At 39.0% G+C, this 27649-nt stretch overlaps 1 protein-coding gene across 4 annotated transcripts; it reads right to left on the bottom strand.

Annotated features, from left to right (window-relative positions):
* Positions 1-3285: 3285 nt before the first annotated feature.
* On the bottom strand, positions 3286-19828 carry TMEM144 (transmembrane protein 144). 4 transcript variants are annotated; one of them, XM_030449791.1, is made up of 12 exons: positions 19611-19828; positions 15399-15595; positions 14621-14743; positions 14061-14160; positions 13468-13548; positions 11482-11563; positions 10236-10309; positions 9274-9392; positions 7755-7874; positions 7184-7281; positions 5164-5217; positions 3286-3911 (listed from the first exon to the last, which is right to left on the bottom strand). In XM_030449791.1, exons 1-12 carry the CDS (start codon positions 19772-19774, stop codon positions 3828-3830), a joined length of 1296 nt encoding a protein of 431 aa, XP_030305651.1. In that variant the 5' UTR covers positions 19775-19828; the 3' UTR covers positions 3286-3827. The 4 variants fall into 4 exon arrangements, with proteins under 4 accessions (XP_030305651.1, XP_030305653.1, XP_030305654.1 ...); XM_030449793.1 differs by lacking the exon at positions 19611-19828 and adding an exon at positions 19238-19286; XM_030449794.1 differs by lacking the exon at positions 19611-19828 and adding an exon at positions 18736-19041.
* Positions 19829-27649: the final 7821 nt, after the last annotated feature.

Raw genomic sequence — 27649 nt, forward strand, 5'->3', positions numbered from 1 at the left:
ACAGGCACTGCCAGGACAAATGTTTCTACTACTACCTAGCCTGTCATAACATTTCTTCTACAGCATTAGTAGCCAGTTTGTCCTGTCACTAACATTTATAGGCTAAAAATGTGGAAACCCACAGAATCATACATTCAGGATACTCACAGCACCAAACAAAAGAAAGCTTTAGTACACTGGAGTAGAAGACAAGGCAAACAAGTGCTCCAGGTTTGGGATAAACTAGGTCCCCCAGTAATTCGGTTTAATCAATCCTGATTTTCATCCTCCCACAGCTGGGGATGCAGATTACCAAGCACAGCTGGTGCAGACTGACAGCAATGGCATGACAGCCCCTCTGCATCGAGTCTCCAGGAGTTCTGTGGCTTGTCCAGCCTTGGAAGAGGACCAGCAAACCCAGCATACTGTTTCTCCTATGTAGTATACTTAAACTTGTAACATCTTCACACAGCCCAATCTCCTCCTGAGTTCCTCTTCCAGAAGAGCAAAGCTCTGCTAGAAAAGGCATCTCCAGTTTCCTGGTGCATAGCTCACCTTTTAATCATGCCATGCATTCTTGCACCTCTTGATTCTCTGACTCCTGATTCTGCTTGCTCCCATTCTCCCCTGAAGGTGCTCTATGGATCTCTGGGGCCTGAGAGACCTGTTGTGCAATTCAGGTCTTACATGTTCCTTAAAATCTAATCCTGCCCTGGAACAGCAGTGTGAAGGTGCCCGTTCACTGACCAAGACCACGCAGAAACAGTTCTCCTCCACAAGAGTTCTAGCTGAACACTTTCCAACCATTTTTCCAGACTGAGGCATTAGTAATTTACTTAACATAAATTACTGAAGTGTATATCTCAATGAATATGTAGATTGTACTTGCAGACTTTAACCAAATGCAGAAGGTGACCTACACGTAGTATTAAGACTACACAGATGATTCTTCCTGAGCAGTAGCATTGATACATCAAAGAGGACTGATGCTGCCATCACAGTATGTTTAATAATTCTGTGTTGCTTTGTAAATATTTTACCAAAACAGTGAGTTACAGGACCAGTATTTTTTGCCATTGACTCTGTGGAAGAGTTTGCTACTATTCAGCAAATTACATTCTGAAGTGCACTGCACTCTTGTTCCTTCAGTCTTAAACAGCTGAGAGTTGGCATTTACACAGCTGTGAACACTGACTCCATCCTGAGAGCCTCAGTTCAGGAGACAGGGAAGTACTAGAGAAATCCAGTGGAGGACAACAAAGATGACTGGGGGGACTGAAGCATTTGTCTTATGAGGAAAGATTGAGAGCTGGGACTGTTTGGCCTGGAGAAGGCTAAGAGGAGACCTTGTCAATGCTTATAAATACCGAGGGGGTGGGTGTAAGGAGGATGGAGCCAGACTTTTCAGGATCACCCAGAGACAGAATAAAGGGCAGTGGGCCAAAACTGGAACACAGGCAGTACAATTTAAACGTGAGGAAAACCTTCTTTACTGTGAGGGTGAAAAAGCACTGGAACAGGCTGCCCAGGAAGGTTGTGGAGTCTCCTTCTCTGAAGTCAGTAAAAACCTGCTTGGATGCCAATAGTAACTGAGGAAGAACTGGCACATTAAAGCTTATCTCTAAGTAGATGACACTGAAAACACTGTATTTGGTTTTGCCAATTCTTTGTTTCAGCAGTTTTCTGGCATAGGGTATATTCTAGGAAAACAGAAGCTCTTGTTGTCTTTAAGAAGAAAGAAAACAGGTCCAGGGAAATAATAAATGGAATAAATTTAATTTTTAGTTTAATTAATTTCAAAACCATGGGAACAAATTACTCTTCCTTCTCTCAGTCAACCAAATAACATCTAGGTAAGTAAGAGTCAAGGATCTGTCAAGAAGAAATTGTGTCTTGCCTGGACATTAGAAAGAAAACTGACCTGTTTTCTTTCCAAGATCAGGTATTAAGGTGGTACACAACATGCATCTTAACTTGAGAAACTGTAGCAGATGTTACATAAAAGCAGGGAGAATGCAGTCTAAATAAAACTACTGTAATCAGAGAGAAACTGTACTCAAAAGAGCAATCAATTGTTCCCTATCAGAGTGAAAAGATGTTTTGCATTAGATTCTAAAAAGTGAGTAAAGGCCAGTATCATGCAGCTTTTCCATAAATTATCACAGTAATTAGAGACCATGTTTATTAAATTTGCAGACAAAATCTGACTGTAAATGTTGCCAGCCTGTTGGAAGACAGGGTTAGCATACAGAGAAAAACTAGATAAATACCTTAAGGGGAAAAAATCCTGCAAGACACCAAGTTCTGACGCTTGGGTAAGAATAAACAATAGGAGATGAGAAAAAGTGGGCTGAGTAACAGTTCTAAGACCAAATCTTATAAACAGTAGACTGTATGATTGCAATCTCAACATGTTAACAATATCAAGCCGTGATGACAAAGTGCGATGTGTAACCATGATCAGAGCTTGCAAATTGGGTGAAAAAAAAAAATCTTACTGCTGGTCTTCCTGTTTTTTGTAAAACTGTGGTCTGACTGCCATGTCTACATTCTGTAGACAGATCAAGACAGATCACTTAGCCAGAGTTCAAGAAAGGGAGATAAAAATTCTGAGCACAGAGCAAACAAGGGAAGACTGCAGAAGCTGGGGTTGTCTGAAGGAAAGACTAAGGAGAGGTGCAGACAGCAGCTTTGCACATACAAAGTTTAGATACCATGAATAAGAAAACAAATAGCTCTCCACATTAGTGGTGTTCATGGAACAGTGGATGCAACATTCCATACAGGGACTTTCCTTTGGCTGTCAAGGTTTTCTAGCAGGACATGTAGTTAGAAGCTGGTAAGTTTGCCTAAAAGTGTTGCAAAACCTACTTCTTTAATTTACTTCTTTTTTAAAAGAAACAAGTTAGTCAGCAACTGTCAGAAATTATTTACATATGGAAGACACTGCTTTGGGTAGAACAATGATAAGGTAGTTTTAGCATGACACTTCAGTTAATAAACATTGACAAATGTAACTTTAAAAATTTGAAGATTCTACACAGAAAAAAGTAAGTATTCAAAAATGCTCTCAAAATGCAATATGGAAACAAACTTTGAACTACATAGTTAGCTCATACTGCAACACCACAAATCAGATAAATGTAATGTTTACTTACAAAGTTCCACAGAACAAACAACCCCAACTTTCCCCAACCATTAATATCCTGGTCAAGACTTCTACACAATATTCTTGCAAATAAACAGTTTATCAGAAAACACAAGTTATTTTACATCAGCTTTTATTCAATTATTTCCGTTAAAATTCTGAATTGTTTGGAAGCTAATATTTTTATGTAAACAGATGACTTTGAAGTATAATGCTTCTAAATAAAAAATGCTTCACGTATTTATATGTATCAGTTCCATATAGAATATTCCAAGAGACATTTAATGTTCAAGTCAGTAAAACAATGTTAATAAAACAAATCAGCTTGCAAACGCATACAGCATTACAGAATAAGAATTAAAATCCCTTTATCCACCGTCAGAACAGTGAATTCCAATTTATGATGACATGAAGTTTAGTATCAGAAAGAAATAATGAGTAACTATAAAATTATTCAGCTTTATTTAATAAAATCCTTTTACATTCCTATTGTTCCAATAAAGGCAGAAACAAAAATTTCCAGATTTTTTTCCATGACAAATGGGAACATTTAGCAAAGGTTTTCATTTTCACCTGCCTGAAGCAAGTTGGGGTAAATGTTGGACATATGTTTTCAAAATTATTACATACTGTGATATACCTATACTGTATTTCTGACTGTATTGAACCGTAGCACCATCTACTGGTCGAGAAGATCCTTTCAAACTTTAGAAAAAGCCGTGGAGAGTGATCCAGCAATAATGACGCAAAACGCTAGTGAGAGTAGTAAGTAGTTTTTCAGTCCCTGGATAGCCAAAAGAAGAGAAAAAGAAAAATATCATACTGTCATACAGACCCACTGAAAAAAAAATAAATCAAGAAGTAGGGTTCTTTTTCACTGAAAAAAAAAAAAATTCCATTACCTGAAACAGGTAAATTTGATACTATTTAACTTCATATGCTAGTAACATATTTTCTGCTCAAAAGACACAAAATAGACACAATCTATGATGCCATACATTTATTAAAATGCTCACAAAATTGATTTAGCATATTTTAAAGTATATTTAAATGTCATTGTCTATTTTCAGGTAATTTTTAAGTAGTAAGCACTTAGGTAGAGACTATTCTAGAAATATGTTAAAAGGACGAAAGATTTGGTGAATCAGGATTTTGGATAATCATAGAATCATAGAATAGGCTGGGTTGGAAGGGACCTCAGAGATCATCGAGTCCAACCCTTGATCAACTACCGCCACAGTCACTAGACTATGGCACTGAGTGCCATATCGAGTCGCTTTTTAAATGTCTCCAGGGACGAAGAGCAACATTAAACTGCAGTAGGAGAGAGAGAACTTCTGTCTTCTGATGCTAACATATTTTACATAGTCATCAAAAATATTGGGAAAGATGATCTCTAATGGCAAATTCAGTACCTATTGATCTTGGAGAGATTAGCTAAGGGAACTTGAGGTTTACGCTTCAAACGTTTAGTGTGTCAAATGCCACTAGAAAAAGAATTTCTGCCACATATGTTAACATCCAGTAGACTAAATTAGCCTGTTCAAGGCAATCATTACCATACCAGTTTGGGACCTCTCCATTACACTATAATTAAGAAGGTCAATTAACCCCCATCTCATTTTTTGGTTCTTGGGTAAATCTTACATTAGAAGTCTAATCTGCTTGACTATGTCACTACTCAGACAACTCCTCATTCTGCGGCCCCCACTGACAGAACTGGCTGAAATGAAGATGTTTTCAGGTTGTGCTTGGTATCCTCCTCCCTCCTGGCCCTGGTACAGTCTTAGTTTCCTACCCCTGCTGCTCATACAGTTAGATACTCTTCCAGAACTCAAACCTTCATTCCTGTTAAAATTGCTCACAATTCTTCATTTTGCTTGGAAAACTTAGTATTGCATTATATGACTTTCATCTTCATAATATAATACTTGTAAGGAGGACAAATCTAAGAGGTACAGCTGTATACCAAGTTCTGCTGTTCCTCAAGCTAGAGACAAGTGAGAGTGACTAGGTAAGAAACCTAATAAGATTACCTTTATTTCTTTAAATACAAGGACTCCCCACAATGCAGCAATCAGGCCAGGACCCTAAAGAGTAAGATTCATTTGTACATTACACCATTTCATTAAAATGTACCACCTTGTCATTATTGTTCTCAGGGCAGCCAAGTTTTGTCTGGATAACTTATTTAGGCCTTTCCATTCTGTATAATTACAGCACTCATAGGCAAAAGTAAAAACATCACTGAAATCTTTACCAAGTAAAACACAATAAAAGCTTAAAGAAGGGCTAAAGAGAAAAGAGAGTCTTTTTTTTTCAGACAAGGGACATTTTTTCTAATTTACACTGTGGAGTCTGCACTGGCAGTTATGTATTCTTCTGGTAAGCTTCACAAAATACGCCACACTTTAGTCCAAACTACAGTCTACAATGTTGCCACATTTCAAAGAACTATTCACATTTATTGACAGCTACTGTGGATATTCCTAACATTTCCTTTAATAACATGACTAACTAGTTGGACAAAATTTAATTTTATCACTCATATCAAGAGACTAGAACATAAATATATTTCTTCTACAGCAAGCATCTGGACAAAGTACAAAGCCAGCAAGACAAACAGGCTAGGAAGACTGATAATCTGGGATGTTGTACAAATTTCCTATCTAACAGTAAACAGTGATTCACAACGGTAATTTCCAGGCACTCCCTGTAATTCAGTTTTCCCCCAGGGAAGCAGTGATCTGCATTTTCATGACTGATGAGAAAATATTATCTGAATATGAAGTGAAAACAGTCTCTGTTAATGCTTTCCACTAGCACTGCTCTCTGAAACTTGACAGCTGTTTGGACAGTGATCTTCCTCCCTCCATCCTCAGTACAGCTGATAGGACACAGATTCAGGACAGCAGGAAAGAGTTACTCATACTGAATGTATTTGTGGGTGCTGCTTCCTAGGGAAATTACCAACTGTAACCCAAATAATAGCTAAGGTGTTGCTTTACTTTCTTGATGATGTATTCATTGAAAAGAATGCATTTAAAAATGAAATAAATTGTTACAGGGATGGGATGAATCCTCTCTAGGATCAAGTACAGCAGTAGTTTCAAAACTGTGGTCCAGTTTCTCATAAATGCTCTCCTTACATTTTTCATTTTGTGATTTTATATCCTTCCCTTTAGCCATGCTGATAACTAAGTTACTAAAGCTGCTTTCCATTAATCCTTCAACTTTTAATTAGAATGATCCCAAGTCTTTACTCTCATTGCATACTGCAGAGTATATTCTGATTTACTGCATCTTGAGGAAAATCTTAATCCCTATAATGTTGTTCCATTAGTTTGCTTCAAAAAAAATACAGCTGTTCAGCAAAACTTTGGTTTTGGTATTTACAAACTCCCATTTATCAGAAGTTATCCACCTCTGCAGCACCATCTAATAGACTGGCAAGAGACTAAAGGCAAAGTTTATTTTTACCTAGTGATGGAATTTATGCAGCTTCTGGTAATTAAGAGTGCTTTAAAGGTACAGTATCATAAATGGGAATAAGCCACATAAAACAGGCCAACACTATTTTCCATCATTTGCATAAGAACATTTCTTTCAGCAATACATAATCTGTTCTGTGTATTCAGGAACTGTGAAAGAAAAAAATACCCGACTTAATTAAGAAAAATGTCTGCTAGAGATTAAAAGTCACAAATAAAAGCATGCAAAACGAAATGTACTTGTGGGGATGAAAGCGTAACAAGCTCCTTCTTTTAATCACTTTAATTTACTATTTCATATTGAGACAGAGCTCTGGCTTTCATATAACCGGAAGACTCACTTTCAATTCTGGTGTTTTTATGCTTGGCATTGACAAAGATTGTGCTTGTCACAGTCATGTATGTTCCTAAAAAATCAAAGGCTAGCACAAACAAGCCTAAAAGGGAATGTATAGTCTTATTTAAAATGCTCTAGACACATCATTTCAACTTAATTCTAAAAATGAGGAGGGAAAAAAGGCTTCCCTTTTAATTCTAGTCACAAAAATTATTTTTATATACTTACTGTAGTAATTATTGGAAAGCTGACCACAGCACTGAGATAATGATTGGCCATGAACCAGCAGCAATTGGCTATTGCCCAAAGCACACCAGAAACAAATCCTAGAAAAATAAATCCACAGAAAAAACATGTACAGCAAGGTAAAGACAGCAATTTGTGGAACATTTATAGACAAAGTGTATATATGCATTTTAGTACATTAACTACTTTAACAAGATGGCTCTGATAATTTAAACTAAAGCTCAAGGGATAAATCAGCTACTCCAGCTAAAGCAGAAAATGAACTGAAGCTCACTATTTTCTGTGCAATGTACTCTCCGCTCTGTCAGTGAGTTTTTGAAAACTCATCAAATGCAATGTCGTCTAATCTGAAATTAGAACAAAATTTATCAATGTTTCTTAACCTCAGTTAATTACCCTAATAGGAACAATCTTTCAAAAAAGCCAAAAAGTCAAATGAAGAGATTTGAAAGGCAAACTACAATTTCAACACACAACAGTTCAACTAGAACTAACCACTGCAAAATGCTCAGAAGTAACTGAAATTAACTGCTAATTTAGAAAATATTCATACCTGGCAATATGGCTTGGGGATAAACACTAGGTTTATTTTTCCGGACTGCACAGTAGATCAAAAAGTAGATAGTACTTGTAAGAAATATTCCACTGAAGTGTGCAAAAACATAATCTAAATCTGAAAGAGAAATTAAAAATATTCTATTAGTCTCAAACATCAGTTACTGATTTTAACTAAGCACTGGTTGTATTGACATAGAAAAAAAATACATAAGGTACTCCTGCCAGCAACTCAAATTCAACTGTGATTGTGACAAACACAGCTGTCAGTCTGACTGGGGATAGATTTGGTCTATCACACATCTATTAAAAATTAACTAAGTCCTAGCATTTATCACAAGCTGTTTTACATTTCCATGAATTGCTCTGTTTGGAACCCTGTTTGTCAAACTACTGAATTACTTTATTAAAAATTTAAGAAAATCCTCAGGTGAGGCTAAAAAACCAGCATAGAGATCTTAAAGAGTGTATTGCAATTCTGGTCACTATAATAATTAAAAATAATAAATCCTTTATGGACTTGGTATGTGCTGATATGAGCATTTCCAACATGGTAAAGCAGAAGTATGTAGCAAGGTGATCTCTATCTCTGTCTGTTGAGTTGTGTATCCTCAACAGGAAAGGCAGCTGTAGTAATTATACTATCTGTTTTGTCTAGCTGAGGAATATATAAGTTGCAGTACTGAAGATAAATTGCATGGGACATAATTTCTTAATGGCAACACCATGCAGTTTCACCAATACTTTGCTCTTAAACTGCTGCTGTTATTACCTGATATAACTGTACACTAAATCTTAAGGAAAATGTTTCTGGGAAATGTTTAAAATTGGTGATTAGGCTTATGTTAAAAGATCTCCAATTCAGAAACTGAATTAATTTAATTTAATTACTTATGTTGTTATGTATCTTTTGTGTTCATCAAATATGAATCTTCTCCTCTTTTCTTTAGTGATGTATTAATTTGCCAATTAATTTGGCTTGCGCCCTTCATAGAATCACAGTGTGCCAGGTGGGAAGAGACAGCAGGGATCATCAGCTCCAACCCTTATATTATTGCTTATGTGAGGAGCCTCAGCACCCTGTTATGCTGAGACTTAAAACTTTCCAAGGTGCAGGAATCCACCACTTCTCCCCAATTGTCTGACTGTCCTCATGGTGAAAAAATTCTCTCTTGTGTTCAAATGGAGTCTCCTTTGTTTACTTCATGTGCCAGGTATATGAACTCTGTATTTTTAGAGTGCTATCTGCTTCCCAAAACATGAAATACAATGAGTTAAGCGTAGCATCCTGAGGTGTTTCTCATTGAGCTTTTAGTGGTGTAATTCACCTATGGGACAAAGAGAGTGGTGGTACTGTATGATTATGACAATATATAACATGGTGCAGAACTGACAAGCTGTCATGGTATAATCCCAGGCATACCAATATTTTCTCTTTCTTTTAAAAAAATTTTTACAAAAGCAGGAGACCACAATATACTGATGAAATAAAGTAAAAGTGACTTATTAGCCTTTACCAAATTGACTTGCTCCTGCATATATAGTTTCATTTCTTCTTCCATGGTCCTTGATATAGAGTACTGGTACAAAACTGGAACCATATAGTATTCCAGCTACTACAGCCAGGCTACATCCTCTAAAAAGAAAGGAAAAGCAGGGAAAACAACCTAGGATTAATTAGGGAAGTAGACAAGATACTTAAGACAAGTCCAGTATCACAGTTCAAGACTGTATATCATAGGAAAATTACTTGCAACACTACAAAAGCAACACATTTTAGCACGTTTTTATTTTTAGTATAGAAATGCTTCAACTCAGTAACTTAGTTTTCCTATACTTTGTGGCCAAGTAACACAGACAATTCTTGCCCCAAGAGCCTGCAGTCTAGATTAATGACATAAGTTAACTACAATTTCCCAAAAGCAGAGCTAGTTAAAATGCTCTCACTCTCAGCTTCACTGCTGCAGTCTGCATATTCTTTAACTATTCATGTGTTCATTGCCTCCTTGGTCCCCTTCTCTGCCTCCAAATCACTGTGTTCTTGACTGCATCCAATCTGTTTTCTTACCATACTGCTATGCCTTCTCCAGATGTATTCACTTGGAATCCACCCCTGGAAACACACTATTAACACAGGCTCCTGCTATGCCAGACTGCTAAGCAACCAGGTAACAATAAACCAGCTCTGTAATTACTTGTTATTGCTATTTACTTTCCAAATATTGTTCTTTAGCAGCAGTAGCCAATATCTAATTGGTAAGGTAAAGCACATTGAATGCTGTAAGGAAATAATCTAATTAGTTGAGCAGTTATTCATATACAGATATGCATACTATACCACTACCTTAACAACTGCTATTTATAAATGCATGACTGTCCTAGGAAAACCATAGGACATGAAATTCTATTCCTATATTATGTTCAACTACTTTCTCTGGCTGCTTGGCCCATACCTGTAAAAAAACTGTTAATAACTTACATGAGTCTCTTTTTTCCTGGAGAAAGTCTGTTCACCCATAAGTCATCAGCAATATCTTCAGAAACATTAATAGACTAAAAAACAAACAGTTTTCACTCAAGTTTACCAGTTATTTTAGTTTTTTGTTTAAAAATCACAAATACTGTATTAAACAGGATAGTTTTGTTCTAAGAAAATAAAACTAAAATGGAAGGAGAAACAAAAGGAATTTACAGAAATACTGAAAAGAAAGGAGAAATATTTATTTTTAAAATAAAACTAGCAATTGGATCTACCTACCACAAAATTCACAGATACGCATTTGGATGCAGATTTTAAGTGCACTACACTAACAGTTTATTCACTACTATGTTTTTTTTTAATCTGCTTGCAAGCAGACCAGACTTTCAAAACTCATCCTTCCTTAAATTTGATGAATATAACATTTGATGAATTTAACATAAAGGTTTTATTTATAATGTTTTGCCTTTTGTTGGTAGGTCTGGTATTCCTATCAGAATATTAAGATTATTTACAAACAGGGAAATTAAACCCTCTGTCTGCAGCATAGAAGTTGTAGTGTGCTTTTATTCTAATCCTGCAATCAGACTGCCTTCTGCAATTTGCTCTGGTAGACTGGAATCTCTTGGGAGCATTGAGCACAGCTAGGAAATTCTGCAGGGCTCTCTGTTCAGGTAGAACCTGAATTCTGATGCATCACTGACCTACAAGTGTAAGGTACACTGGTAGTAGGATCCTATTGCTCTTCAGCTGTTGCCTACTTTGAAATCCCAAAGGAGCAGCAGTCAGATCTGCAGACCTCCTTGGCTTCCATCTTGTGCCACAGCTGATGCTGAGACTCTTGCCAGTCTCCTGGCTTTATGGCAAAAATCTGGTGGATAGGAATTATACACTGCTGCCTTTCACCTAAGCACCATTGCAGTTTTATAGTCAGGTTTTAATAAAAATTGCTTTCTCTTATCAGAACAGGAAGATAACAAATTCTGTCTTTTAAATAACCTCTGTCATAATGAAAAAGGACTTCTAAGCCATTTAAAGCTAACAATAGAGGAAGAATACTTGGAAAAACTTGTTGTTCACATTTGACTGTATATACAAGATTCACAAAACAACTGATGTATATTTACATAGTTTTACATAGTCTACCATATATCGTAGCAGCTCTGTTAACATGAAGCAATTTTTTTTTGTTTATAAATGGATATATACTTTTACTGCTTTAATAAAACAACTGTATATTACTTACAGTTTCTCTTAGTAAAGGTGTGCTTTCTAATGAAGCTGGAGAACTCTGAACTTCGGTTTTTATAAAAAGAAATATGACAGCACTCAGAAGAGAAAAGAAACACCAACAAATATCATTTCAGCTCATAAGGACATAACAGTCTTCAGAGAGAAAAGTTATATTTGGAGGCATATTACATCATTTTCATTATTACTCTAGTGTCACTTCAATATATTTTAAGCATGCAATTGCTTTTAACAGTTTTAAGAAACTACTTAAGTAAGTAAGTTAGCACTTGTTTCACTTTACAGATATCTCTTCCACACACTGGAACTGAGATATCTCCTTTCTACAATGAGTAGTTACAACCATGTATCAATGACAACTGTGTAAGTTAACAGTGCCCTTTTGTACTAAACCATACATACATGAATGAATGAAAATGCATGAAAATTCTAAATTAACAGCTGAAACCTGTGCAGAATTGGCTCTGTGCTCAATGAAAAAGTTAGGTTTTGGTCTTCTATCTTATGTGAATGAGGCAATACTGATCCTTCGGGACCTCATGCATATCTGGAAGGAGAAGGGGTGTTGATCAGTTGCACTCCAGTGCATTAGGTGAAAAAAATGAAGAAACAGTAACATTATTACTTGTATCCCCAGCTCCAGGAGACCAGGTAAATACATGTAATCAGAATTGACAGGATTTGCTTCTTATTTTTAGAAAAGATATTTTAATGATTTAGGAATTCCTTCTCATAACTCTTTCTGTAAACACAAGGTCCCAGTGTGAAGATTGATTCATCTCCTAATGAAGGAATAAAGACAGATAAAAAGGTTGTCAGTTTCCTCCAGGGGGACCAGACAAACCTATACAGGTTCCACACAGGAAGCTAAAATGAAATACAGGCTTCTGAGCCCTTCAGTGCAACATACACTGGCTTTGTTCAGCTTGCCAGGAAAACATGTTTGGTCAGGATCTTTTCCCCTGCTAATGACTTCTGCATGGTCTCTCAGAAACAGGCAGGAAGCAGGTGGTGAGCTGAACAAATTCATCAGGCAGGAATAGCAGTACTGCTACCATTTTGTGACTACCTCATAAAATCACATGCTACAAAGCTATGGACTCTTAGACGAGTGGAAACCCATTAATTTAAGGCAGCAGGTCTCTCCTGATAGTCTCTCCTGGAACCAAGAATAAAGCCATCATTTCCATGTTCTTAACACCCTTCTTTCATCTCAGAGGCATTCCATGCATCTGCTGCTTAACACACTTAGAGCAAGCCTACTGCCCCTGTGATTTAAGGCCATTGTTATTTTCCTAGAAAAACACTCCTAGGCACCAAGTTGAACAAGAACATTGCTATATAATAAACCCCTCTTTTCCTCTGTATTTGGGCCAAAAGGTGCACACGTACAAACATTAACACAAAAAACAAGAGTAGAATTACTTCTGAAGATCCCCAGGGGAGCCACTGTTTGCAAGTCTTAAGTGTGGCTTAAAATTTACAAGACAGGGAGCTATTAAGGACACGGGGTAATGGAAGCCTCTGGCTTTTCATGGCCTGCAAAGGATGCAGGACAGAGTCCTGCAGTGTATTGTACACTTGAGAGGAAGCTCCTGACTTAAGTCAGATCAGAAATCTCACAGAGGTTTTTTCACCAGTTTTTGGTCAATTTTTCCTCCCTCACACAATTTAAGGAAAGTGACCCATTATAATAACCTAGCTAGAGAGACAATCAGAGCACCACTGCTTTGCCTGGAACATGCACAATTAACATGTATTTCTGTGTTGATGGATAACCATTTCACCACAGTACTGGATGTCACATGTTTCTATTCTGAAATACAACACTGACCAAACAGGTATAGCTGGCTCACGAATTCTGCAGTAAATCAATTTGCAAAAACCCCTACAATAAATATGCCTACTAATTCAATTGTCCCAGTGGTTATTAAACACATACTTTACATTACAGAAAACTATTATAAGAATAATTTTTTACCTTAGTACTGAAAGTCCAGCTCCAACTGAATTTAAGGTTGGTCTTGATACCTCTTCTGGGTCAAGTCCAAACCAACCAAACCTGGAATATTTAACCAGCTTCACTTAGTTGCACTGACTACATTCAAACAGTTAAATTATAACCCAGTCCTGGAAATTTTTACCATTGAAAATAATTCTGCTGAAGTTTGTATTCGCCATATTGGAACAGCTTCAGTTGGCTTGCTACGTCTGTTTAGTCTTTAAACTGATTTAATGTGCACAGTATTTTTAATCTGGGTATTCAAAAAAGGAAGTTTAATTATTTTATTAGCCCATGCTGTAGAAGAAAAAATACAAACAGCATACTAGTTTTACATTAACAAATACATTATTTATTCACTCAGTTATGTTAAGGAGCATTACTGGGGATTCTTCCTATTGAAGTGAATTCCAAAAGATAAAATAATTAACCTGAGGACTTTTCATTAAGAGAGAAAAAAGATCTTATATATATTACAAGTCCTGTTTATTGGTGACAGTGATTTCCTTGCAGTTATGAATGAAGACCTGGGAACATTAATTCTGTATGACTTAATATTTAAAAGCACTCACCTTGAACTTGCCCACCCCATTAGCAAATTAAAAGAAGCCCATATCAAAAGACCAAGAGCCAAGCCAATAGTTTTAACAATAGGGACAACTGTAATATTGCCTGAAATACAAAAAACACCAAAGTTAGAATCAGTTTAAAAACAGACTGTGATCTTGCATATATTTAATTTAAATGCTGTAATTCTTCAGAAAGCAAAGACATTTATGGTCACTACATTGTGGTAGGAGATAGGGTTTTTTGTGGTTTGGTGGTTTTTTTCTGTTTTTGTGGTTTTTTAAAATAAATATATTGAATACAGATTTTTCCTAAACACTACTACGAAATTTATTTTTGTTATGAATTTGCTGCTTATAAAATAAATAAATAAAATAAATAAATAAATAAAAACCAAAATAAAGTTTTCTATATATTTGCTTATAAGCAATTGCTCCATTAATGCCAAGATTTTAAAAAGTGAAGTAGCTACCACCTTCTCTTTAGGAAACTTTTACTCAGTATTTATTTCATGAAGAGTTAGAATTACTCTGTGTTTCAAGAAACAAAACCTCTTTATCCTTACCTGTTGCCCACACGAAACCCCCAACCATGGCCAGAGGCCAAAACCGGGGACAATTCTGGATTAAATTGACCACCAAAGAAACTATCCATACAGAGGCACAGAGGACCCACTGGAAGAACATGCCTGTGGAAGAATCCAAGTGCACACACTAAAGAACTTGTAGAATACTGCACGTGTAACTTACTATGTTTTAGATAAAATAGTACAGAAAAAAGTTAAAGGTGGCAACCTCCTTTGTGAATTTCAGGGAACCACGATGCAATATATTAAAAAATGCACTTTAGATACCTCTTAGATCTAAGAATTTAGTCAACCTCTTCCTTATCATGCACTTTTTGTATAGACACAGCTGTAAAAGAACCTTTGCTGGGCAAAGTTAACACAAGCCCTATGTTAGATTCATAACTGAAAGGATAATAATACTCCAAAGTCCCAGAACTTCTACAGTGGGCGTTTACTGTATGCATTTGAGAATCCCCAAAAGGGTGTAAAAAAAGGGCATTTCACTTCCCACTGTGAAATGCTCATGAAATGCACATGACTACTTCTAAAAGTTCACAAAAACACACAAAAAGGCTCTTCTTGAGTTTTGCCACATCCTGAACCAACACATTACTTTTTACCCTAACAATAGAAAAGAAAATTAAAAACATGCCCTATGTATGAAGGCTGTGATGATATTTATAACTCTGGCCATAGAAATTCTCATGTTTGCTGGTAAATACTATTCCTATTAGCAAAAATACCAAAACCAACAAAAGAATGAAAGTAAGTTTACCATCGCCAGTATCAAATTTCTTAACGGGCACCAAGTTTGTCCCGAATAAAAGAACAGCTACTGTGGAAGAGGTAAAGCCAATAGCTAGATCTGTTCCATTGCTGCTGTTAAAGGTACTGTAAGCTTTCCCAGTGTTCATGTTTGTTCTGATGGTGTCTCTTCTTGTGGAGTTGTTTTGATACTGGTCCTGACAGATTCTGAAAACAGAGAATTAAACATGTGGAGTATTAAATAATACAAGCCTAGTTCAGCAATCTGAAACTTAAAGAAACCTATCAATCTCCTCAATGCTGTGAAGAGCCACAAATGATACTGTGGAATCCCATGAAAAGCAGCTATACAATGTAAATGTAACTTAGGAACAGATGCTCAAAAAAAATTAATCAGTATTGTGTGCTTCATAATAAGCTTCACAGCAAAGCATTTCTGAAAGCATACAATATGAATGTAAATTTTAACTCAGAGGATTTGAATCTGTGTGGCTATAGCGAGATCTGATGCTTTAGGAAGACACTCTACTAGAATGTTCCTTATTCTTGCAGTCAAAGTGGGGTGAAACTGGGATATATAAAGCAGGGTTAGGTAAAGCCTTAATTGGCAGAAGAAGCTATAGAAATTTGTAGCCCCACAGCCTAGAAGTTAGGAATGGTACAAAGATTCTGTAGATGCCACAGTGGGATATATACATTATCATAAAGTAACCACAGGGATTGCACTAGCTGATATGAAATCTGAATAAGGATTCATTTATTCTGACAAGTTTCATTTATTCTCAAGTTTCTTTTATTTCACATAACTAAAGTATAAAAGCAAAGGTTTGAGGTTTTTTCCATCCCATAATACCCTGTTTTTTGGTTGGTTGGTTGTTTTTTTTTTTTGTACTGGGACATCATTTTGAGGCAGAAGCAGCACATACACACTTTTGATATGGATTAAGAATTTGACAGAAAATATGGCTCTGAGGAAACATGACCTTTGCATACATAATCTTAACACCACCTGTAAAAGACTATATAGAAGAAAAGGAAGAAAAGTGCTTGGAATTTAACTTCAAATGGCAACAGGACATTTAATGAGTATTAAGGGGCATATTTAAAGAGATGTGCATGCAATCCTGTTGTCAAAGGAATGCTATTCATACTGAATCAAATGACAGCCTAATGCAGTTTGACATTCCCCAGTGAAGGTTGTACTACCTACTGTATGGAAAAAAGCAGCTGAAATGGAATGGTGGAAATCTTGCCAAGGCTTGTAAGAGGTGCTGTGACTACACACTACACACAAAAGGAAGAACTGAGCTCCTGCACATTCTTTCATCTGATTTTATCTTTTACCTCTACTTTTTCTAGAATCCTTAGGAGAACAAGAACTACATCTGCTGAGGCTGTGCTTTTATCTACAGTTTCAGTAACGCCATCAGGGTCAGCTGTAATTAATTATTTGCATTAGCAGTTGAAAAGTTCAATCCCATTAGTAATAAAAACATTCTGTTTCTATATTTTTTTCCACTTGAAAATTGACAATATATTTTTGAGTACGCTGGCGGAAAGAACCCAACAAAACAAAATAGAAAAAAAGGGCCTGTATTTAGAAGACAAACCATGGGGGTACTGTGGGACAAGTATTTCCATTTGTCTTACTATCTATTTTTTCCATTACTCTTCACCTTTCTTGCCTACTTAGAGGATAAGCTCGTCCAGAAGTTTTTACCTTATTTAAGACTCTTCTCAGTATGATTTTGCTGAGACCTGTAGACACTGAGAAGTGCAAATAAAAATGCTGGGATTTCTTCAAAGAATGACGCCAAGGGCTAAGAAACACTGACACAAGAACACATTAGGATGATAAAGGCTATTCTCAGCTATCTTCACTCCATCAAACGTGATTCACTGAGTGTATTTAATTCATTTAGTGGACAGAGCACAAGAGCTGGGTTTTACATGAAACTTTATGCTCTTAAGAACATAGAAATAAAGCTGATTACAACTGCATCTCTATCAATGACTCAATACCTTAGCCTTTAAAAAAATAAAGTCATTATGCAGGTTCATACTAAGAACTTTTCAAATTTAAAGTAGTTAGCAGCCTTTTATTTCAATCTACTAAGAGAACCTCTGTGTGCTATGGGGCGATATACTTTTCTGCTTGCTTTTTATCTTCCAAAAATCTCTATATTGTGCACATGGAAGCCTTTTGCACAACTGGAAAACCAGAACCAGGACACCAAGAATAGAAATGAAACGTAACTCCGATTAACCAAGGAAGTGTATGCTTCACTCTGATTGTTTAAAACTCTGTACCCTTCCACAGCTTGGGCCACGTAGCCCCAAATCTGGCTAAATTTCAGACCAAACTTTCAACTCCATACTAATGCCTTCAAGAGAAAGCTCAACTGGACAAGGCCTGGGGCAACCTGCTCTTTGGTGACAGCACTGCTTTAAATAGGTATTTGAACTAGATGACCTCCAGTGGTACCTTCCAAGATAATCTATGATTCTATGATTCAATGTCAAGAGCAAATGATGATCAGGCACACAATTGAGTTGATTTTTTCCATATGCTTGCACATACTGTGCATATCAGATTGTTTTAGCAAGTCCACTAAAAGCTGCTTCTCCATAATCTTAGGTGTTGCCAGACTGACTTCCAGCATACATGGCTTAAAGGTTTAAAAATACCAAATGCCAAACCAGAAGGACTCACTGAAGCTGCTAAGGTATAAGAAGATACTGGTTGCATCTGAAACTCAAGCAGAAACAACTGTAATTCCATTGTTATTAAAGTCTTCTTGTTTGTGTTTTTTGTTTTGTTGGGGGTTATTTTTTCTTTTTTACCTACTAAGTAGCCCTTACTGAAGGGTACTTTGGATCTTCCATGCTACAGAGGAAATATAATGGAATTTTCCTGGCACATATTGCCCTTATCCTACTAACTTCACTGGTTTACCTCACTGGAAAGTTGTGCTCTGTACTTTCCCAGTTTCCTAAAAAACATGACACGATTTTCCTCCTTTGCACAGAGGCACAAAAAACGGCAATGCTCAATGCTCAATGCAAGAGGAGCACATTGCTTCAGTCACCGCAGGCACCAAATCCAGAAGCCTGTCTCCAGATCTTCCAACTCAAGAAAAATCCTACCCTGTCAAGATCAGAATAAAGCTGTTTATCTAACTAAACTGGTATTTTTACAGGCTGCATGTCACAATCAGTTTATTTGCATGCATCTCCCCTCATCTAGCTGTCATAACCGGTGGATACTTTCACCCTCATTTTAGGAGACTTGTTAGTCCCCAGGTGGCTCATCAGAGCTGTTCTCACTCAACACCGCAACCCCTCACCCGCTGCCACACAACCGTTTCTTCGCTTGCTTGAGATGAAAAAGCCGTGCCCGGGGCAGTATTCTCAGCAAGTGCTCCCTCGCACCAAGGACAGAGGGACACGGACCGATGTTCCTTCCGCTGTCGCCGCCCGGACACGCCCGGGCTTCCGCAAGGGAGGCCCCAGAGCAGGGAGGAGGCGGCGGGTAGACGGGGCAGGCCCGGCCCTGGGCCAGGGCCGCCGCTGCAGACAGCGAGCGGTGTCCGGGCGGGCAGCCCGGCTGCTCGCCCTGAGAGGTAATGACAGAGCCGCGCTTCCGCTGGACACCTTCCCCTCCTCAGCGCCCCGTCCCTGCCTGGCCCCCGCGGCAGTTTTTACAGCGCTCCCGTCCCGCCGCCGACGGGGCGGGAAGCGGCCGGCGATGAGCCCGCACCGACTGATCCCTCGCCCGGACCCTCCGCCACAGCCTCAGCCCTCGCCTCCCGCTCTTCTCCGCCCCAGCCCCGCCGCCGCCGCGCTCACGCTCAGGCCTCCCCCGCCGCTCTGGCCTGGCGCCCGGGCCTGCACCGCCCCTCGCTGCGTCCCGCCTCCTCTCCCTTCGCTGCCCGGGCCAAGAGAGGAGCGGAGCCGAGCCGGCGGGGGACGATGCGGACCCACGCCCCCTTCTCCAGCCGAGGCCCCGCGGGCGGCAGACGGCGCGGCGGCGGGGCCGGGCTGCGTGGAGAAGTCATGCGGCAGGGCGGTGGTGGCTCCTCCGGGGCGCCGCGGTGGAAACGCGAGGAGAGGTTTTAAATTTAAGCACACACAGCGTAATGAAAGCCTTCTTGCCCTACTCCGGTGTTAACAGGCAGCTGAAGAGACAGCGTTTCCCAGCCTTCAGCCTTGGCCGTACTACCCTGGAAGGCGAGGTGCCCCGGGCCCCGGTGCTCCGTAGGCAGCATGTGCCCAGCACCTTGGGCACGGTTTGAAGACAGGAATGCTATCAGAGGGGGAAGGAGGGGGACATCGCAGATCCCCTCGCTCCTGAGGTGTCCCTTTCGGCTGAGGGGCGGTGGGCATCCCGAAGCCGTGTCCTGGCCGTGCCTCGGGCAGGGGCTCTCCCACCAGGTCAAGGCATCCTGGCTGGGCATCCAGCACACAGTAGGTGTTTTTTTCCAAAGAACAGAGCCTTTTCCTCTGGAAAGCCCCTCGGCTTGTGTGACAATCAAAACCAAATGAGTAAAAAAGTCTTGCACATGACATCGAGAAGAGAGTTTTACAGACTTCCCTGTAAGACTTTGACCTGGGCCAGTCAAAGCACAGACTGTTAGTCAGCATGCTTAGTCACGAAGCAAACAGTTCTCTCTGTGCTCTTGGAGTACAGTTTCCAGATGGCAGCCGAAATTCATCTCCTTACATACCCAGCACAAGCTTTCTAAAGTAATGCTTCATATTTTGCAAATTAGATTTGCAGTATCCGTAAGAAGGACATACAGTTCTCCAGAGAATAAGCTCTCAGTCCCACAGACCTGGTAGAGCTAGGAGTGCACCATTTAGCAATGATTTTAACATAAATGTCTGTCTGTGTGACATTTAGAGAGATAAACTGCAGAATGTTTCTATGGAAACAATTCAGCTGTAGAGCCTTCAAGAGAAACAGTATCCCATACAATAACCATAAGTGTGGCCTGGAAAAAAAAAAAAAATGTTTTTTATTTTAAAGACACTGCGAGCTTACATTATTTTATTAAGAAAAAAAGAAAATGTTAAGAAAAATGTTAATCTTTTACATTTACCTACCTACACACAATAAGCAAGAGCACACACAATAAGAAGCCAGTCTTGAAACTGCCTGCTGTCAAGCATCCAGGGATAAGGAAGGCTATTGAGTTTTGACTTCAGAAGACTTGATGCTGAGCAAAACTTTTTGACCAAAATTCCTGCTCCTGGTTTAATTTGGAGAAGTGTATGGAACTCAGAGGAGTCATCAGAAATCGCTTTTAATTACTGTCTCTGACCTCCTTGAACTGACACTCCCCCATTCTTCACTGTGTCATCTTTTCCTCTCTATTTCTTCTAACTCTGCAGATTTTTAAGCATTCTTTCTCTCATTAATGCAGTAATTGCAATAATACTGGTGGTATAAATAGAACATGTCAAATGGGCAGTTTCTGCTATATTGATTTGTGCTGTTTAGCTTCACTGGAATCATAGGCTGGAGGTAAAAGGTATATGGGAAAGGCAGCCTATAGAGTGCACAGGGTTTACTAAAATGGAAAATCAGCCTCATTCATATTTCAGAATATAGTAAATGCCCACTTAAAGAGCATCTTTTGTTGCAAAATGCTTTATAACCCAGCCCCCAAAAGCACGTTTGTTGAATCTTTGTTCAATTCCAGCAGCTTTTGCAGTCATAATCGCAGGGGGAAGAATCAAACTGAGACATCTAGAAAAACTAAAAAAATAAGCCCCTTTAAATCTCATGTCTCTTAGAAGGAAAATGACTGAGCAGAGCAGAGCAAGAAGTAAGGGTTAAATGAAGAAACAAAAGTTGTATTTCTTAAAAATAGAAGACACTTGTAAAAATTGACACCCAGTCACATTTTGGAGAGAAACATACCCAGCTGCTAGATAGCTTTTTGTATTAATAATAATAATGTATTGCCATGTTATTAGAAGGTGTTCTTTGATTTTCTTAGTTCTCCAGGTGCAATATTCATTGTCCTAGAAGGCTATATTTAGTCTATATTAAAAAAGAAAGATTACCTATGGAAGAAGTTGGAGAAAAGGAGGAAGCTGCACTTTATAGGATTAAGAAGGAAGTGACTTCAGTACTCTTGTAATGAAGAATTTCCTAATATCCAGACTAAACCTATTTTCATTTAGTTTTAAACCATTTCCCCTTGCCCTATTGCTGCCCATTCTTATGAAAAGTCCCTCTCCAGCCTTCCCGTAGATTCCCTCCACGTGTTGGAAGACAGCTACAAGGTCCCTCCAGTGTCATCTCCAGGCTGAACAATCCCAGCTCCTTCATCCTCTCCTTGTAGCAGAGTTGCTCCAGCCCCTGGATCATATTTGTGGCCCTCCTCTGGACTCATTCCATCAGATCTCTGTCCTTGTTGTGGTGGGGAGACCAGAACTGGATGCAATATTCAAGGTGGGGTCTTGCAAGAGCAGAGCAGAGAGGGAGAATCACCCCTCTGGATCTGCTGGCTGGGCTCCTCTTGATGCTTCCTAGGACAGGTTTGGCCTTCTGAGCTGCATGAGTGCACTGCCAGCTCGTGTTGAAGTTCTGATCAATCAACACCTCTCTGCAGGGCTACTCTCAACCCTGGGTACAGAGTACCCAGCTTGTAGTTGTGCCTGGGATTGGTCCGACCCCGGTGCAGGACCTTGCACATGGACTTGATATTGCTCTGGCCCATTGCTCAAGCCTGTTAAGGTCCCTCTGGATGGCATCCCTTCCATCAAGTGAATCCACTGCACCACACAGCTTGGTGTCATCAGCAAGCCTGCGGAGGGTGCACTCACAATTGAGTCATTGTCAATGTCACTGGCAAAGATGTTAAACAGCACTGGACCCAGAACAGACCCCTAAGGAACTCCACTTGTCACTCATGTCCAGGTGTACATGTAGCCATTGATCACAACTCTGTTCTACCCTCATCTCCCCTGCCTGTCCTTCATGAAGAGCTTATACCCCTATAATCCAACACACCAGTCACCATGCTTCTGTGATGTCAATCAGGTCATAGCACTGCAGGCACCTGAGCATCCCCAGCTCCTCCTGTTTCTTTGCTATGCTGCAGGTGTTTGCAGAAAGGCCTTTGAACTGTGCCCCTGATGAAGTGCCTGGAGCCCCTGATGAAGGACAGTTGCATGATCCCAACACCTTTTTGTGGGCATGGGCTCTAAGTCCTACTCTTCTCAGGATTTCTCAGGATTCCTTCTGCTTTCTTCTCAGGATTTTCTCTGCTTTCTAAACCATTAATAATCCTTGCCTCTTCGTCTCCCATTGTTTCTGTCAGCCATCACAGTTGAGATGGCAGAGCAAGGCTCTGTGCTAGCATGACATCCCACAAACCCTGGCGTGCTAGCCCCGGACTTACTCCTAGCAGGTCTAATTTTATCCCCATCCTCCTTCAAATTTAGTTTAAAACTCTATCCCTGAGCCCTGCTAATTCCTTCCCCATGATCCTTTCGTCCCTCTGGGACAGGTACATTCCATTTGATGCCAGCGGACTTATAGAGCAATCCATGATCAAAACCCTCAGAACCCTACTGATGACACCAGCCCTGGAGCCATGAACTGATCTGTTGTCTCTTCCTGTTGGTTTCCTCATTTTTTTTTGCTGCCGATGGAGGAGAATACAACTTTACACTCCTTAAACCAGTCGCCCCAAGGCCCTGAAATCTCTATCAGTCCCGGGCTTCTTGTTGTCACCTCATCACTACCCACCTGAAAGACCAAGAATGGGTAACAATCTGAAGGCCTCACCAGGATGGGAAGTTTACCTGTAACATCCTTTATCCGCCCCCCAGGGAGGCAGCAGACTTCCCTATGAAGTGGGTCCAGTCTGCATTTTGGGCCCTCTGCACCCCTCAGGAGGGAGTCTCCCACAGCAACAACCCATCTAGTTTTCTTTCTGGGGTTAGTTTTGATAGTTTGCCTTGGACAAGTTGGCCTTTGTGGCACTTCAGGCCTTTGAGAGTGATCTTCCTTGTTAACTGCTGGTACCTCCTGCAGGGCTCCGTTCCTCTTCTGCCAGGACACTGAAGGTGGTGGCTACCTAAGGGAACAGGCCTGATGTTTTTTTCATTGGGCAGGGACCTGTTCCCATCGTCCTTGCTCCTGTAAATTGGTGTGGGAAGGCTGGGAAGCTTGCTGAGTGGATATGGAATGCTCTGCTCCACCAGTAAGGCTTCCGTCTCATGCCATTTTTGTGAAGAGCAGGTTGTGGTAACTATGGTCCCTCTCTCTCTCTCTGATACTCCCTAATCTGCTCACCTTCTCCCTGAGCTCCATCACTTCATCTTGCAGCTGTGACACGTGGTGGAGCAGGTCATGAACCTGCTCAGACCAGACACAGCCAATGGTATCAGTGAAAGGATGTGGCATTCCCAACCTGGGGATTCCTGACCTATCCGTATCACCTGGATAGCTGTTTTTTTTCCGTGGGAGCACCCTCTGGGTATCCACATCCAATTTGGTGGGATGCTGGGAGCATGGTCTTTCTCTGCTGGATAGACACCATTGTACCTGGACCAAGCTGGCAGTTCTCAGCACCCTGGGAACTCAGCACCCACATGCTGCCCATGCTAAGTGCCCTGGCCACTCCTTGCCTGCTCAACCCCTTCTCTGGCCACCAGCTGCTCCAGAGTCTGCACCTTAGCCAGCATGATCAGTGTCAGCCCTTCCCACAAATAGAAGTTTGCAGTCTGGTTTCTTCTACAAATGCAGGTACAGGTACAGGCGGAGGCAAATTTCAGAAATCAAACAAACAAAAAAAAGAAAATAATTGCGCGTCTGTAATTCAGCTATGCATTGATGTTTTCAAAGCTGTATCTAGGAGTGACAAGGACTAGAAAACAAAATTCCCCCCTTCCATGCATTGCTATTCTACAATATTAATTTTTATATTCACCTATTCCTAAACTAAAAAACAGATGACACTGACTATGGAATAAGGGTGTATAAAGAAATAACACGAGAAGTTGACTTTAATTTATGCAGGTGATAAACCACAAATACAGTCTGGAGTAAGAATTAAATACTGAATCTAATTGACAATACAGGCTAAATATAGATAGGTAGAATGCAATAACTTAGGGCAGAATTTAGAGATTAAACTAGCACTGTTCAGTGTATTCTTTCAGAAAATTAGTCTTGAATATTTTATGATTATGGAAGAGGAACTCTTTCAGCTCACTTGGGCCTTTTAGTGCTCTGCTGCAGCTTTGAGTTAGTGATGATTCTAGAAAGAAGAATACTACCCATCTGAGCATCAAACATTTTCTTTGTCTTCGCTGCAACACAAAGAAATTTTCTTTTGCAAACGAGTCTGTATCTCCTCCAGCCTTAATTGTGAAATCTAGTAGGGCACTGGAGCTGTACATGACAATAGATAAAAAAAGGAATGTGTCTTGATAAGTTAACAGTTAAAGATCTAAAACCAGAGGCAAATCTCTGCTGAATTAGGAGGATATTAAATCCCGTTTAGTTGAATTCCTGCTGTCATCTATTCCAAAGGAAGCAACAGTGCAACATTTAAAGAATTAGTTCTTTCTGAACATGAAAAAATAAAGGAAATATTATTGCTCTCATTACATTTGGAAACCCTCAAAAAAACTCATCAGTCAACACTGTTACATCAGTGGGTACACCACATTTTGACTTTAAGCATATAATTGAAATGAGGAGTGAATAACAATTCTGCACATCTGTTTATCATTTCCTCCAGACAATCTTTAAAGAGTTGCAGTAGGAAGATTATATAGGTTCCAAAGCTTACAAGGAATGTCATAGCAAAGGAAAGCTGTTAGCGATTGGAATGGACTGATTTTTGGCACTGACTGATTGTAAAGAACAGGTAATGTTGTCTGCATCCAAGAACTGGGCATTTGAAAACAGCTGTTGCAGCATGGTACGTTTCCAACTCAAGCAACACTGTGCCATTTGCAATATATGGTGTAAAAAACCCCAAATAATTCTAAGACATTTGGAAGAAATATAGCGGAATAAAACCTTCATGCTGAATTATTTGCTGTCAAAATCAGCAGTAAGTCAAAACAGAATCCAGAAATGTAATTGAAAAAACTGTTTACTTTGCATTTTTTATCCATAAAAGGGTGAGCCTACCATAGACATTACGATTTCTTTCTCATGTGTATGTGTAAATCTGTGACATGAGTGAAATTCTGCTCTCAGGCTGCAATACCCAGTTACCATTATTTACCCTGTTTAACCATATAACTTTGCTGTTATTTTGCTCTTACTTTGTACCATTATTTAATAAAATATAGGAGTCTGTTCTCACTGTGAGACATATATAGTGTCTTAATCAAATGAGCTGAAAAGCTGGTACCTCTTTCTAACAACCATTCATCTTAAGCATCTAAAGCTGATAATAATGTCTATCTTTGACAACTTCTTTAAAGTCTAAAAAATGTTAAGCACCAGTAGCCACATCTTTACTCATTTATTGGTATACTTGTTTGGAACTTTTTGAATCAATCTTCTTTGGGATATGTCCCTTCAGTCAAATTCCTACTAAAAAAGAAAAGAAAAGTAGCAACTTAAGTGGCCAGAAAGATATTTTACAATCCCCACTCCTCCAAGAACTCGTATTTGGAAAATGCAGGTGATATGAAAGCTCTTTTCCTGGTAATGGATATTGATGCTGAAATCATTAACTTGGTAGCACACAATGAGACAAAAAGCAAAGTAATAGGCTTGAAAAAATCCAGTCAAAGTTTTGTAAATTCAGATTGGACCCATCTGAAACAAAACAATTACTTAACTGTCTTTTCTCCTTAGTATAAATTACAGAGAAGAGACTATCTCCATTAAGATTGTTACATTAAAGAAACATACAGATTTTATTATTTTGTACTTAGTCAAGGTAAGAAGTCAGAGCTTTGCCAGACCCTCTCTTTTAGTGCCACGCAAGCTCTTAACTTCTGTTTGCCTGAACTTTTCCATCTGTACAGTGACTATGCTATGCCTCAGTTTGGAAAGCACAAAGAGAAAACACTACTGACCTATTTAATAGCATATTAATCCCATTTTAAAAGCAACTGTTTTTCATTTCTCACCACAAGAACATGTGAATCCCATATGTTCTAGAACTCAGAGGGGCCTTTTTATTTCAGATTTTTTAAAAGTGGAAAATGGGACTTTCCTTAGTACTTCTGCATGCAATGCACTAGAGGGCCCTCAGGAGTTAGAAATGGATGGAATGCACTTTTGGAAGGCACATACTGCACAGGACTTTTCATTACAGATTTTAAAATAGAAGTTGCTGGGGATTTTTTTTGCTGTTGGTTTTTTTTTTTAATAATAATGTGAAGTTCATGTAAGTTTATAGCAGTTCATATGCAAACCACCTCTCAGTACAGTTAGCTTCCAAACAGTATTTTGCTTTCTATGAAATACATAAATCTGAACCAAACTTTAGAAATATATGCTAGAATACTTCGAGAACTCCAGCTTTTATAAATCACTTTTATTAACCTAAGGAGTTTGCCAGAACAAAGGATGTGTCAATCTGAGTAGGTAAGAGATTTTATATTTTTATAGCAATATGTATACAACCTGCACTTATTCTATCTTTATGTCTTTGAAAAGATATATAAGCCACTGTAATTTTAGTTGGAAAAGTATAGTTTGATTCTATTTGTGGTTTCATGAGATTGAAGAGAATTAACTTATCTTTCATCTTTAGTTTGTGTTTTTGAATGTGAACTGTATCGTATTTAATGTTTACTATTGTACAATTTACAGCACTTCCATAACATGATATTATGACTTTGTCTCATAAGGAAAAGATAAGAATCTGGGTTTGACAAGCTTTTCTTCTAATCATGGAATACAGCTGAGACTGCAAATTGAGCCTGGATTTCATTACTTTGGTGTGTAATTTATACTGTAATGAGAAAGCCAACTATGTATCCTGACAAGTTGCTAGATGCATACTGTTTCTTCTAGAGCTTCTCTTTTAAATAATAGAAGCACAGATGACATATGAGGAATAAAATGAAATTCTGCTACTACTCTTCTTTTTTGCAGTTTGCAAAGGAGATACTTCAGATATTTTAGACTACAAGTCAGTAAACTGTGCTTACGTAGCTGGCTCCATTCATTCGCTGAAGCCAATCACTGTCCCTGTGGTGGCTGATAAGAATTTAACAGCTTGAGAAGGTGGAGTGTCAGCATCCTTAGTATTAAACACATTC

Source organism: Calypte anna, chromosome 4A, assembly GCF_003957555.1.
Source record: "Calypte anna isolate BGI_N300 chromosome 4A, bCalAnn1_v1.p, whole genome shotgun sequence".
NCBI classification, from domain to species: Eukaryota; Metazoa; Chordata; class Aves; order Apodiformes; family Trochilidae; genus Calypte; species Calypte anna.